This window comes from Triticum aestivum, chromosome 3D (assembly GCF_018294505.1).
Source record: "Triticum aestivum cultivar Chinese Spring chromosome 3D, IWGSC CS RefSeq v2.1, whole genome shotgun sequence".
NCBI classification, from domain to species: domain Eukaryota; kingdom Viridiplantae; phylum Streptophyta; class Magnoliopsida; order Poales; family Poaceae; genus Triticum; species Triticum aestivum.
In genome coordinates this window covers 12,765,446-12,780,265 of record NC_057802.1, presented here as the reverse complement: position 1 = coordinate 12,780,265, position 14,820 = coordinate 12,765,446, and the positions used below count along the sequence as shown (strand labels likewise).

The 14,820-nt window shown below is 46.0% G+C and overlaps 2 protein-coding genes across 2 annotated transcripts; both read right to left on the bottom strand.

The window, feature by feature from the left end:
- Window positions 1-2,752: 2,752 nt before the first annotated feature.
- LOC123073764 (putative ripening-related protein 7) lies at window positions 2,753-3,178 on the bottom strand. The gene has a single exon (XM_044496803.1). It carries the CDS (start codon window positions 3,176-3,178, stop codon window positions 2,753-2,755), a length of 426 nt encoding a protein of 141 aa, XP_044352738.1.
- Window positions 3,179-11,525: 8,347 nt separating this feature from the next.
- Window positions 11,526-12,284, bottom strand: LOC123073763 (Bowman-Birk type trypsin inhibitor-like). Its single transcript, XM_044496802.1, has 2 exons — window positions 12,141-12,284; window positions 11,526-12,008 (listed from the first exon to the last, which is right to left on the bottom strand). The coding sequence occupies exons 1-2, from the start codon at window positions 12,268-12,270 to the stop codon at window positions 11,635-11,637; spliced, it is 504 nt and encodes a 167-aa protein (XP_044352737.1). The 5' UTR covers window positions 12,271-12,284; the 3' UTR covers window positions 11,526-11,634.
- Window positions 12,285-14,820: the final 2,536 nt, after the last annotated feature.

Genomic DNA, 14,820 nt, shown 5'->3' with positions numbered 1-14,820 from the left:
AGCACCACAGCCGAACCACCACCAGCACCGAAATCCTAACGGGGAGAAACCGAAGGGGACGACCGCAGGAGGCGGGGAAAAGCAGATCGATGTGGAGGAATCGATAGAGCTTGTCGAGAGAAAGCAGTAGAGGGCCACGCCGGCGACGTGGTGGCCGAAACCCTAGCCGTAGGAGAGGGGCGCGCGTGGTCGCAGGAGGACGCGCGCGTCAGATCAGGTCGGAGGGGATGGAGGAGCGGGGCGAGGGGGTCACGTGGGTGTGCTGGGCGCCGTCGAATGCCGCCGGAGCTCGCCGAAATCGGCCGCCGTAGCTGCTCGCGCGGGGGAGATGGAAAGACGAGCGGGAGAGAGAAAGGGGCGGGGCGGAGAGAGAGGGGATAGAGATAGAGGAGGTGGGGGGCAACGGTTTTTTTACCCGCAAAAAAAAAAGCCCCCCCCTCTTTGCCGTTTGCCAGCAGATGGCAAAGAATCTTTGCCGTCTGCCAGCAGACGGCAAAGAAATGACAGATGGCAAAGACCTTCTTTGCCGTCTGCCAGTTCTTTGCCGTCTGCTAGCAGACGGCAAAGAAGGTCTTTGGCAGATGGCAAAATCCTTGATTCCAGTAGTGAAAGAGGCAAAGGAGTGTACCCTCTATCCTTGACGTCCACTCTTGCATCAAAGTTAATGCAAGAAAATTTATGTTTTCTGTTTCCCTCAAATAGAAAGACAATTAAACTCGAAACTTTGCAGATCAACATTACACGAGTACTATAACGTGAAAAGTTTTGGATTTTTTTAGTGCAAGATGTTATGTTATAATCCAAATTCAACTATAAAGATAAAGACTAACTTCTGACGAGCGAACGGAGCGAGGCCCGATCAGTATTGACTAAGGTCACCTATATTATATATATATATATATATATATATATATATATATATATATATATATATATATATATATATATATATATATATATATATATATATTCTTTGTAAGCCACCGCACGGGATGAGTTGGTCAGCTGTAAATCCCCGGCGTTTGTAACCTCCCCCGATATAGTGAAGATTTGCTGGCTGGGACCCATTTTTTTCCTTCGTGTTGGAGGGGTTTTCCACGTAAAATTGTGTGTCTCCTGCTTGTTTTCGTTCTTGGTCGTTTGATTTGCCTGCCGTATCTCTAACACAACATACATTTTTAAAACCGATACAATTCATTCGGAATATGAAATTTGACAAATTTATAAAAAAAAAATCAAAAATATTTTATTCAATGAATAACACTTGTGTATAGTCGATCTGCAAAGTTTTACTGAGGAGTTGTTTTAGCTTTATGCTTTCTCGCATCTGTGACACTTGTGGATAGCACAAATCTTGACACAAACTGAATGATCTAGATAGATGATACACTGGTACGGGGTGGGGGGGTGGGGAGGGTGTGTGCAAAACAACCTTTTCAGCTTTCTGCTCTTCCGTGTCTGTGATGTAAGTTTTGCTACATATACAGGGGATTGCAGGCCAAGCGGGGTTACGGGGTGGGAACGTGCAAACGCGGAGGTTTATAATTGGGATTAGGCGAGGAAGGGGTCCACCCCCGCAGATCATTTGATCGTGCAGTTTCCATTAAATTTGTAGCTGTGCATTTAATCTATAAAAAATGTTTAAAATGGTCAAGTATTTAAAAATTTAAATTTTAGATAATATTCACAAGTTATAAAAAGTGTTCCTGAATTAAAAATAACTGCAAATTTAGGAAAATGCAAATACTGATTATACAAATTTTATGAGCAAATAAAAGTGCATCCCTATGCAATCTTTACAACCAAAACACAATGGATGTTCATTAGCTTTTACATGTGCCCAATCATAAAAGTTTCAACCCAAGTAAATTGTGCCCACTCAGACAAGTTGTCCATGCCTCTCCCCTCATCACTCTGTCGCCGGCTCTTGCAGCCTCTGCCTCTGATACCTCTGTCGGCAAGCGCTTCAATATCTTTGCAAGGACAGCTTGCATGACCTTTGCCACATTGGGATCCAACTCGTCCATCTTGATGGTCAACATTTTGGTTTCCTCTAAAGCGGCCGCGAGCTCAAACCACCTCTCTTCGAGCTTGGTCTTCTTTTCTTCGAGCTTTGTCTTTTGATTTTCAAGGTTGATCTCTTTCTTCGCCGCCGCCATGAAGATGTCAAACCTCTCCACCTTCTTTTCCTCCTTGGTTCCATGGCGATTGACACATGCCTCCTCCTTATTGTCCAAGAAGCCCTCGAGCTTCTGCGTCATCCTGTCCACCGCCCCTTCTCTCAAACCTCTCCCGGATTTGCATTAGGTCTGCGGGAAATTGGAACCCAAACGTGTCTGCGAATGCTTGTGCCATCACATTGGGTGGTAAAAAAGATCCTGACACGTCGGCCCGGACGTTTGCAGGCATTTTAAGGCACGAGATGCCCTAGGTATGCAGTGCTCAAAGGGACAACGAGCTGAGACTGAGATCACCTTAATCTGAGCTACAACTTACACTGCTTAATGGTTACAAATAAGTAGATTACCCACATACACCATGCATACGAGCACGTAATTTATCACATTATTATTCAGCTACTTCTGCCTCTTAGACGGTCGGGCAAATAGTAAATAACGCTGACACATTAAGAGATTCATACATATCCCAGTTACAGACTTCAACCTGAAACTTGAAAGCAAATAACTCGATCCACCGTGATCACCAGCCGGAGCTGAAGGATCGACCGACACCATGCATGCATATGTTTGATTTAGGAGTCCAGGTCCGACCATCTGATGTCCACCTGGCCGAGGCTGGTGTCAAGATGGAAGTTGTTCCAGATATGGGACGAGGCGCCCACCTCGTTGTCGCAGCCGGCGCACTCATCAACTACCTGGGCGTTTATGCCGATATTGAAAGTGTCGACGATGCGGATCGTCCTGCCGCACCGTGCCCCGCCTGCATACCACTCCGAGGACAGTGACACCACGAACTCATCGTCGTTGTGGTACTGGCCGTCGCAAGACGCCGGCCCGCCGCCCCCCTCTCCTTCCTGGAAGCCGTTCACCGTCATCACCGCCGGAACGTTCTGTCGAAGCTCGAACTTACCTTCCGCGGGGTGCCTGGAAACGGCGCACGACACCTGCAGAAAAACTAGGATGCCGAAAATCACCGCGGCATTGGTCGTGCTCGCCATGGCAGCTGAGGCCGTGCTTGCGCCTCACTCCTGATGTCACGAATTCTTTTCTTACGAAGGCTGTTACGTACAAATAGATCAAGGAGTAACATCACAAAATCGAAGTGTAAGGGTTCCGAGCGGAAACCGCCACCTGCCACACTGGAGTTAATTTTACTAAATCAATTCAACTTCAAACTTTTTCTATAATTAACACAGACCATTAGAAGCCCCATGATCAAATTTGAGAACTTTTTAAGTTGGTTTATTATTTTCTAAGCATTAACTGATTTACCGCCCACTAAAAAGGTAAGAACAAAATTTCATTGAACATATCACTCAAACGAGCTCCGAAATTGATGAAAATTAGCATGGTGTCTACATAAGATGCATGTAGAGTGTGGTAAAATTTAAAAGAATTATGGCAGCATTTGATGCACTTCATGTAGAAATCAAACACTCTCGGACGAAGTGTAAGGGTTTCAAACGGAAACCCCACATGCCACATTGAGTGTGGAAAACAAATTCAAGGTCAACCAACAAAGTAGTGTTCGGTTCACATGCAAACTTGACACATTCCCTCTAGAAACCTAATTTCTTCCTCAGAGATGGTCCCGTTTGTAAGCAGTCTGCGTGAAAACTTTCACGAAACATTATCATTTTTTTACCATAGCCTCTAGGGGTCATGTCATGACACCATGCGAAGTTCCATGATTTTTGTGTGTTGATTGAACTTTTGAGAATTAGAACACTCGTACCACAGGTCCACAACACATAACACAAGAAATTACTTACTTTGTGACTCTCCCACTATTACCATTTTGTACATAACACAAGAAATTATTCTCTGTGACTTTACCACGATTGCCACGTAGTGCATAAACCCAAGAAATTACTTACTATGTTAAGATGTTGGCTTAGTATTGCGTTCAAGGTATGAAGATCTGCTGCCAGAAGGACTGGTGTATATCTGAGATCCAAAGTATCATGGTTGATGTTCATAGAGAGTAAAGAAGGGTGTCGTCTTGCTCGCCGTTGGGTACGACCTATTGTACCAGAATGGAGCCAGTGGCGACCATTGGCTCCATTTACATGGGCATGCACCGATAAAGAAATGAAGATAAGTCTCAAAACAATGGTTAACTCGCTCTGTCTAACCATTTGTCTGCGGATGCCTAAATATGCTCATTCTCAGTTTAGTGCGAGATAACTTGAACAGAGAGCCTCAAACCCAAGTATCAAATACATGATCTCTATTTGACAATAGTGCAGATGACATTGCCCGCAGTTTGAAAACGTCCACAAAGTATGTTTGAGCAACTTGCAATGATGTACATAGATGCGTGAGGGGTATGAAATGGTAGTCCCTTTTCAATTTGTCGAAAACAGCCAGTACATATGAGAAGCAAGCCGAACGATGTAGCCCTTCAACGAAGTCTGGAGTGACCATTTCCCATGCTTGCTTAGGCAGCGGCTATGGCTGCAGTAATCCTGGATCTTTGGCATGCTCATGGACCCATCAGCAGATTCACATAATTAATAGTCATTGTGTGGAACTAGTGTATTAGTGGTGTGACTTTTATCTAACACCCCACTAATAATAATATATACCAGGCCTGCTGCTAGGTCCCATTTACTAGTGGTGTGATACCCTAAGAAAAACTAGTGATGGAGTCTTAGCCAGCACCTTACTAGTAGAAGGATATCAATAGCGTGGCAGCAGATTATTCATCACTGCTATTTTGACCAGATATTAGAGTTGGATTTTCGGGTGTATTACTACTTTAGTGGGACGCCACTAATAACTTCTATCTAAAGGTTTATAAAAGTATCAGTACTAGTTTCAGCACTAGTGTTTAAACTCGATGCACGATAGACCAAGGGATTAGTTAATCTAGTAAATCAGTGAGAGACTCAGACTCAATCGGCGGCCAAACTGGATCTGGTCGTATCATCTCCCAACAGTCAACTAGATAGAGAATTGGCCTATGGCAATACAAAACGTGGAGCGCGTGTTCACGCGACCCAAGTTTTTTTGTCACACATCACTTCCTCTCTAGCTATTACAGTCAGTAGCTAATAGAACGAGGGGACAGGAAGAATTACAGAGGCAAGGCAAACGACTGTACCCTCTATCCTCCCCGTCCATTCTTGCATCAAAGTTAATGCAAGAAAATCTCTCCTTTTTTCCACAAATAAAAGAACTTTGTTATCTTTCCGTTGAGCAATTAATGGAATGAGGATGTCTGGCTGAAAAAACAAGAACATTTGATCTTGAAATTTGCAGAAAAATTTCAAGTACTATCCTGTGCTACCACACAAGTACTATCATGTGCAGAAAAGTTTTGGATTTTTTTACGCAACATGAATTTTATAAAATGATACAATTCTTTCAGAATTTGAATTTTGAAAAATTCATCTTTCATAAAAAAATTATACAATGAGTGATACTTGTGTATAGTTGATCTGCCAAGTTTTTACCGAGGAGTTGTTTCAGCTATCTGCTTTTCAGTGTCTGTGACATTTGTGGATAGCACGAATCTTGACACAAACTGAATGATCTAGACAGAGAGTAGACTGGTATGGGGGTACAAAACAACCATCTCAGCTGAGGAGCCATTTCAACTTTCTGCTCTTCCGGGCCTGTTATGCGGGTTTTGCTTACGGCCTTATGGGGCGGGAACGTGCAAATGTGGAGGTTTATAATTGGAATTAGGCGAGGAAGGGGCCCACCACCTGAGATCACTTGATCGCAGAGTATTAAATTTCTTAAATTCTCATTAAATCTGTAAAAAAAAGTTCAAAATGGTCAGGTATATAAAATAAAATAAAATTTCGGATAATTCATGAGTTTTAAAAAATGTTCATGAACTTTTTTTTGCGAACTTAGGAAAATGCAAATATTGATTAATAGAAATGTTATGAGAAAATAAAAGTGCATATGTATGCAATCTTTACAACCAAAACACAACGAATGTTAATTAACTTTTACATGCGCCCAATCATAACAGTTCCGGTCCGTGTAAATTTTGCCCTCATCACTCTCATGATGGCTCCTCCGCAGCATCTGCTGCTACCTTTGTCGGCAAGTGCTTCAATATCTTTTTAAGGACAGCTTGCACGACCTTTGCCACATCGGGATCCAACCTGTCCATCTTGATGGCCAACATTTTGGTTTCCTTTGAAGCGGGAGCGGCTCAACCCTCCTCTCTTCGAGCTTGGTCTTCTTTTCTTCGAGCTTTGTCTTTTGATTTCCGAGGTTGATCTTTTTCTCCGTCACCGCCATGAAGATGTCAAACATCTCTGTCTTCCTTTCCTCCTTGATGTCATGGCGATTGACACATGCTTCCTCCTTATGGTCCATGAAGCCCTCGAGCTTCTGCGTCATCTTGTCCACCGCCCCTTCTCACAAACCTCCCCTGACATTGTGTCTGGTCTGCAGGAATTTGGAACCAAACGCGTCGGCGAATGTTTGCGCCACCACGCTGAACGGCAAAAAATATCCGAACGCGTCAGTCTGAACGTTTGCAGGCGTTTTAAGGCACGAGATGCTCTAGGTAGGCAGTGTTCATAGGGGACACTGCCGGACAGCAAGATGAGATCACCTTAATCTGACTTGCACACTCAAAAACTTATGTTGATTTACATTCACAAATAAGTATAGAAATTACCCACATATACATGCATGTACAACGCATGCTCGAACTTACCTTCAGCGGGGTGCCTCGGTACGGCGCACGACACCTGCAGAAAAACTAGGATGCTGAAAAACACGGTGGCATTTGTAGTGCTTGTCATGGTAAATGTGGAGGTGCTTGCGTTTATCAGCTAGCCTGCCTTGTGCGCTTTGCTTTCTCAAGGCTGTTGGTTCGATCTAGTTCATATAGGCTCGTGCTGGTGCTGTAGCCTGCAGACAAAGCGAGGGGCAACAACATGAGCTGCATGCCGTCCTCGTCAAAAGCCTGAAACAAAGCAGCGCCTCTCTTCCGATGTTCACCAATTCTTACGACCGGTAATTACATTCCACACACACAGCTATAACAACCCAATTTTGTATAGTTGCCATAGCACTATACTGGTACTACTCCGTCCTGGTTTATTGGTCTTCTTCGTATTTTATCTAGATTTTAACCTACGATTTATTTGATAAAATGTTAATGCATGTCATCAAAAATAGCATCATTGTAAACTATGTACAAGACATGCATTCATATTTTGTTAGTTAAATCTATTGTTAAAATTAGACACAAAATACAAAAGGACCAATAAACCCGGACGGAAGTAGTAATTGGTAAGCTCAAGATTATCTCATGTTTTGCTTTCTTTGTTTTGGACTACACCACGCACTACCGGAATCGCCTTTTTCACCGATGGTTGGATTGGCCAAATTTTTATTAGGTGTGACTATTGCTCAGGCAACTTGAGAATAGTTATTTCAGTCAGTACTCATAAATGTTGAAGCCGTCATTTACCCTGCACTGTTCTCCCACCACACAAAATAAAATGCCATGGTAGCCACTATTTTGTAGGAAGGGATCGAGCTTGCTCTTCGTAATCGACTAACCACTACTACGCTCACATAACTTGCCTCTCTAAACTCTCTGTTGCAGGGTGTATCTACCTCTCAGGAGCCGCACACAAGGAGGCTGCTTAATGGTGAAAATTTCACCACGCGCGGCGCCTACGCAACACTTAACACACAGCTCACTGACCCCGTTCTTAGCCTGGTTTGGGAATCCAGGGTGCCGAAGAAGGTAATGATCTTCGGGTGGTTATTCTACTTGGACCGCGTAAACATGAGGAAGAAGCACATGTTGAACTCGGACAACTGTCCAAGGTGCAACAACACAGCGGAAGACTGTGACCACCTCTTCTTCACCTGTCCGGCGGCCCGCAGAGTGTGGCAGGCTACCGGTATTCTGTCGGACTTGACCCCTATTGCCGAGTTCTTCACCACCACCTTGCCAGCTACTCTGCCTTCTTCTGTCCGCCCCGGATGCTCCCTCTCATTCTCTGGAAAATCTGGGACGCAAGGAACAAAAAAGTTTTCCAGAGTCTGGAGATGGACGCTAGAGGCACTGTTAAAGCTATTCTAGAGAATCTTATTTTTTTGGTCGCATCGTCTCAGGACGGAATCACTTAGAGCATCTTCAACAGTCGCACAATCTTAGCAGCGCACTGGAAAGAACGCCATTTTTGCGCGCGCATAGCCGAAACGGGCGCTCCACCAGACGCGCAAAAAACGTGTGCGCGGTATAATGGGTTTAGCGCACGGAGGAAAACTGCATCGCTCCCGCGCGCTGGACGTCGAGCGCCCGCGGCCAACTGCCAGCAACCTCTCCAGCCGCCCTGCCTTCGCCCCGCCCCGCCCCGCGCCACCGCCGACAAAATTTGACCGATGGAAGGCCGTGCTGACATCCCCCCCCCCCCCCCGCCCCTCCCTACACCCGCGACCCCTCCGCCGCTGCCGCAAACCCTAGCGCGGGGTTGGCCTTCGGCTTCGCCGCCGACGGCCCTCCTCCAAGCACAGGTCTCGCACGCAGCCTTTTCATGCCGCCACGGACGACCTCGCAGGGTGGCGTCGTGCCGCCGCCCGCCGTCACAAGCGAGATGGTGATGTGGCTTGATTGTTGATGTGACATTTGTTTCTGTGAACTTTTATATGTCATGAACTTGGTTGGGCGATTTTGAACTATGCCGTGCAATTGAACTATGATATGTCTTTATTTTGCACATTTGTTTAATGTTTGAAACATCATTATATTGTCAAAACGGACATGTAAAATCATATCTGCAAGCGCCGGCTGCTCGCGAGCGCTGTAAATTAGGGCGCCTGCTGATGCTGCTCGTGCACGCCATATTTTGCAGCGGCCGCTGGAGCCAGCGCCCTGCTGCGCGCAAAAAACCACTATTTCGGTGCTGTAAATAGGTTTTAGCGCGCCGCGTGGTTGCGTGCCTGTTGGAGATGCTCTTAAGGAACACGTCGGGCTGTGGCGTGATTTCCTCTCCCTACGTTTTCGTGAGTTCTGTAAACATTCATCCACTTTTTATTCAAAAACAATTGTTGGCATTTATTTTTTTCTTGACGAGAAGGCCTTCAAGGCTAGCTTTATTAATCGAATAACAGTTACATCATCTGCTAAAAAATTAAGAAGAAAACCAGGCGGTGCATCCCTCCAGACAGATGGAGTGTACATTTGACTCTCTATTACAATGCTCAATATACCCCTTCCCGAAATCTCTTAATAATCTTTTGCAGTCTTCTAACACAGGTCCTGCCACCATTGATTGTCCTTCGTTTAAGTGAAGAGCATCCACCACCACAGTATTATCCATCCTCGCAAGGACGTTGCTGCACCCCCAAACTTTGTAGAAATTTTAGACCTTCAAGTAGAGCCGCTGCTTCCGCAGAAACCACATCCACAACATGAAATTTTTTTGCCGTACTTGCACCAATGAAATTACCTCGGTTATCTCTCACAACAGCACCAAATGTGCTTTTGTGATCTTCATCTGAAAATGAGGCATCAACATTAAGAACCTGCTGGGACGCTAACACTACCGACCACTTATTCATCTTGGGCATTGACATTGTTTTACTAGCAACACGTACATAATTTAGAGCCAGGGCTTGGATTGCCATTGCCGTCCGGTCAGGGGCATGTATTGCTTCGCCGCGAACATATTGCCTGCGCTGCGACCAGATGTACCAACAGGTAATAGCTAGCAACTCTGGCATCTCAAGTTCTCAACTGGACTAGAATACAAGCAATCGAAGGCCTTGTTGCACAAGAAAAATTCTATTACACCTGCTCCTGATCGGTCCACCAGAGTAGCATCCATTATTTCATGCTCGATCCCTAAACTCACCCAGACCGCCCTGGCACGGTTGCATTTGAATAAATCATGGCCACATCCTCCACGGCTCCCTTGCATATTGGGCATTGTGCGACGGTCCCAACATGACGATTCGCCGGAACACAGAAACAAGGAATTGCGTTGTGAAGGCATCTCCAAAAGATATTTTTTTATCTTTGCTTGCAACTTTTGAGTTTCCATAACTTTTTCCAAACCCGGTGTGATGATGATACACTATGTGGGCTACCAGCCTGACCACTCCATGCATACATCTCCTCCCATTGCTTATAGTACGCTGATCTAACAGAGAAAATTCCATTTTTTGTTAAGTGCCAGGCTACATAATGATCTGTGAGTTGATGGTGTAGAGTTTGCAGAATCCGCTACATAATCATCAATGGGTCAATGAGTTCATTCAATCTCGTAAGAATCTGATTTCCCCGGACTGTTATCACATTCCTAGAAGCACTATTAGGTATCCAACAATCATTCCAGATATTAATTTTCGCTCCATCACCAACTCTCCATATGCGACTTTTCATGAGCGTTTGGATCCCAGCCAAATAATGCTCCATGTTGGCACTTGTTTCCCATGCGTTAGACCGAACTCGCTTTTATTGGTTGTGACTATTGCTCTACTCCTTTTGTACGTACATGCACAGATGCGTTGTCCAAAATGTTGGCATTTGTTTCCAGTAGCAACATGGAAATGGATGAAAATATTTTTATCCTTCCATACTTACACGATTTGAATATCCAAAATGAAATGTTCTAACACTCGATTTGAAAGTAATGGTTTCTCGCTTGAATTTAAAATGACAAAGATCAATTTCTGTATATATTTCAGAAATAGCTGGAAACCCAAAAACAACACCATTGATTTTATTTGAGATTAAGCATTGCCACGCAGCACATATGCACGACGCGTCTAATTCATCGTTGTGTGACAAGCACACATGATAGCCATCCAATTTCAGTGTCCATAGTGACCGGTTCGAAACGTCAATTTAAAAATGATTGTTTGTCGCTTCTACTAGAGATAGCAAATTTGTATTAGGCCCAGACTATCAGCATCCCTTCATCAACTGGATAGGAGTAGCGACAGATGTTGCCTAGACGGTGGCTTTAGTCTTACTGTTGTATGACTTTGTAAGGTCTTATGTGAATAATTAATTAAGTGGCTGCATGCATCGTCCAGATGCAGAAACCGGGGGTCCTCCTCCTTTTCTAAAAAAAGAAAAAAAAACTAGAGATAGCAAATCCGAGTTTTATATTCATTTCGGAAATAGTTTCAGCAAGAACGGAATAGTGAGACCGAGTGAAACCATAAAAAAACATTCCATTTATTTAAAATCAAACATTGCCACGTACGTACACCATACGCACGACTCATCTTATTCATGGTTTGCCTCACCAGCACACACACACACAGAGGCTAGCATCCAATTATTGTGAGGTACTACTACTTAACAGTACGGACGCGGCGATTTCAGTGGAGCGCACGCCCGGGAAACGACCGCAGCGTGCTAGTTACCGCCGCCGGCGGCGTCGTCGGCAGGAAGGTACCTGCACTGTGGCCCTGGGAAGCCATGGAAGAAGTCGAAGCACATGTGGCGGGTCTATGGGTGAAGCAGCGCCGGCAGGCAGGTCTTGCAGGTCGGGGCGCACTGCTCGACCTCGTCGGCGCAGTGGCACGTCGGCGGGTCCTCACCGGAGCAGAAAGGCTCGTCGCAGCATTTCCATGGCTTCTCCGTGCACCCGGGCCCTGCCTTGCCGATGAAGGTGTCCTCGCACACTTTGCGGGTGGCGTTCGCCTTGGACGGCACGCAGGACTTGCAGGTGGGCGCGCACTCGTCGACCTCGTCCGCGCACTCGCAGACCGGATACTTCCACCCGCTGCATATGGGCTGGTCGCAGCACTTCCACGGCTGCCTCCCCCGATTGACTGCTGCTGCTTGGAACTCCTCGTCCGCACCTGCACCTCCACCACCACCTGAACGATCGAGCCAGTACGTACGAGATAGCCTGTCGTTAGTTCCTTCATTCATGCCCTAGTCGTAGTAGCAGCTACTGACTGAACTGTAGAAATGAGTTTTCTGCATGCATGCACCGTATACGTATGTACCTTTGCCTTGGCTCGGCAGGAGGATGGAGCCCACGTCGTCGGCGACCGAGGGGCGGCCGGCGACCAGAAGGGAGGCCTCCAGTGAAAGCATCAGCAGGATGCTAGCGACGATGCATGTCATCATCTTCATGGCTGCTTAGTTTGCTTTGCCTCTACGGCTGGCTTGCGAATCTCGCTTCTGCGTTTGGCCGGAATATATATAGCCTCACGACGTAGGATGATCTGCTAAGCCGTCGCACTTCACCATTATTATCTAGCAGATCTGGCAGATGGACGATATTATGTGCGTGCGACAAACCGCTACAACAGCTGGGTTGATCGTCATCGTATGACTGTCGGGCCAACAAAGTATAGTTTATCGTACGCACACTAGTTTTGCTGCAGCGTTATACTCAGATGAAGATGTATTTACGATAGTGTAAAACGAGAGAGAAAGATTGTGCATATACACACATGAAGATGACGCCGTACATGTTGTTGGTCAGTCGTGGCACATGACCATGTTGTTAGTTCCATTGATGTCTAGCAGATCAAGCACATGGACGACATCATGCACGTGCGACAAACCGTAACACATCGGACCACCCACACCTGTACTAGTGGATGGTAAAAGTTTGATTTGTTTTAGTGCCTCACCACTCGTAAACCATGCTGAGCCGTTTATTGGCTGCACAACACCCAGCGATTACGACAGGCCGAAGTGTCCTACGTATGTATCATCTTGATGCTATAATGAAATGCGCCTACAACAGTAATTGAAGCACTAATTTGGATTTATTGATCACCGTACAACAATCGGACCACTAAGTATCATCCGCACAGTAGTTCCCCTACATGTTTGGTTGGTGGAACTTAATTCTTGGCCTACTCCCACTCACGTCGGTGGAAGTGTTACCACATCAAGACATGTACAAGTGCCCGGTAAGAGCATCTACAGCCGGATTTGGCAAATTCAGTCCCTCAAACGTTCGTGGACGCGACCTGACACGCGCACGGACAGGCTCTCATATTTCCATCCGGGCATTCACATATCTCAAATCCGAACTCTCAAATCCATGCAAATACATGCACGTCGATCATGCAAGACAATATCGTACGTAAATAGCAAATGTTGGTACTAAGCATAGATAGCGTTTAGATAAAATTTATTTTAAGTGCGAAACTCAAGCATTGTCTCCTTGGTTGCCATTGTGTGTCCACATGTGCTCAACAAGATCATTGAGTAGTTGCGTGCGCACCTGCTGATCTCGAAGATTCTGACGCATCTGCAGAAAGTTCATCAACCAAGCCTCATCTTGATCTTCCGGGATTGCAACTTGTTCTCCAGGTGCTTCAAAATCATGGATTTGGGATACACCATCACCCTCATCCTCGACAATCATATGGTGCAGAATAACACAACATGTCATCAGCTGACACAAATATTCTGATTCCCACATCATTGTCGCTCTCCGCACAATTCCCCAACGGGCCTAAAGCACACCAAATGCCTTTTCCACATCCTTCCTTGCCGCTTCATACATTGCTGCAAAGTGGCTCTGTTTATTGCCACGTGGCTCAGATATGGTCTTCACAAACGCGGCCTACTGAGGATAGATAGCATCGACAAGATAGTACCCATATTGTAGTCTCGGCCATTGACGTTGCACGGCGGTGATTCCCCATTGCAGAGCCTCCTGAACACCAGAGATCGTTGAAGCACATTGATGTCATTGTGAGAACAAGGCATTTCAAAGAAAGCATGCCAAATCCATAAGTCATGTGATGCCACCGTTTCTAGTATGATGATGGCCTGTCTGGCGTGGCCTTGATACATTTCCCGTAGACATTTGGGGCAGTTCTTCCATTGCCAATGCATGCAATCAATTGATCCGAGCATTGCTGGAAACCCCCTTGCCTCTCCAATAGACAACAACTTCTCCATGTCTTGCGCATTTGGTTCTCTGAGATACTCAGGTCCAAACACCTCCACCACGGCGCGGGCAAACTTGACAGGAATCTTCAAGCACGTGCTCTCCCCCATCCTGACCATCTCACCAATGGTGTATGCAGCAGTACCAAGTGCAAGCATCCTCAGAGCAGTCGTGCACTTCTGCTTGGCCGAGAAAGATAGTTGACCGCAGCAAACCCTTTTGAGCTTGAAGTAGTCGTCGTGTGCCTCCACTCCCTCCACAATGCGCAAAAATAATGGTTTCCGCATGCGAAAACGGCGACAAAACCATGGATCATCCGGGAAAGTAGGTTTGGGAGCAAAGTAGTCCTTGTGCAAGCTTTGCTCTGGACACCCTATCCGGGTTGATCACTCTTCTCTCTTTGATTGAGCCCTTGAAGTTGAGAATATGCTCCACTTGCCGGTCCATTTCCTCTTGCATGCTGACGAGCATGATCATGTCCACTTCGTCGTCCGAATCCGACGAATTGAAGAACTCATCTTGAATCATTTGGTCAAGCTTTGTCGGTCCATACTCCTTGTCCGATGAAGCATCGGAATCCAACATTTTACCTAACAAAATCACAAAAAATCCGGTCGGACAATGTGTCAAACACATCAAGCGCACGGCGGAGCTAGAGAGTCGGGGCCTGCGACGACGTACCCCGCGGCGGGGATGGGAGGGCTCTTCTGGAGCTGCCCACGAAGAGCCTGGGAATGGCTGTGGAGCGGGGGCGGGGGCGGAGCGCG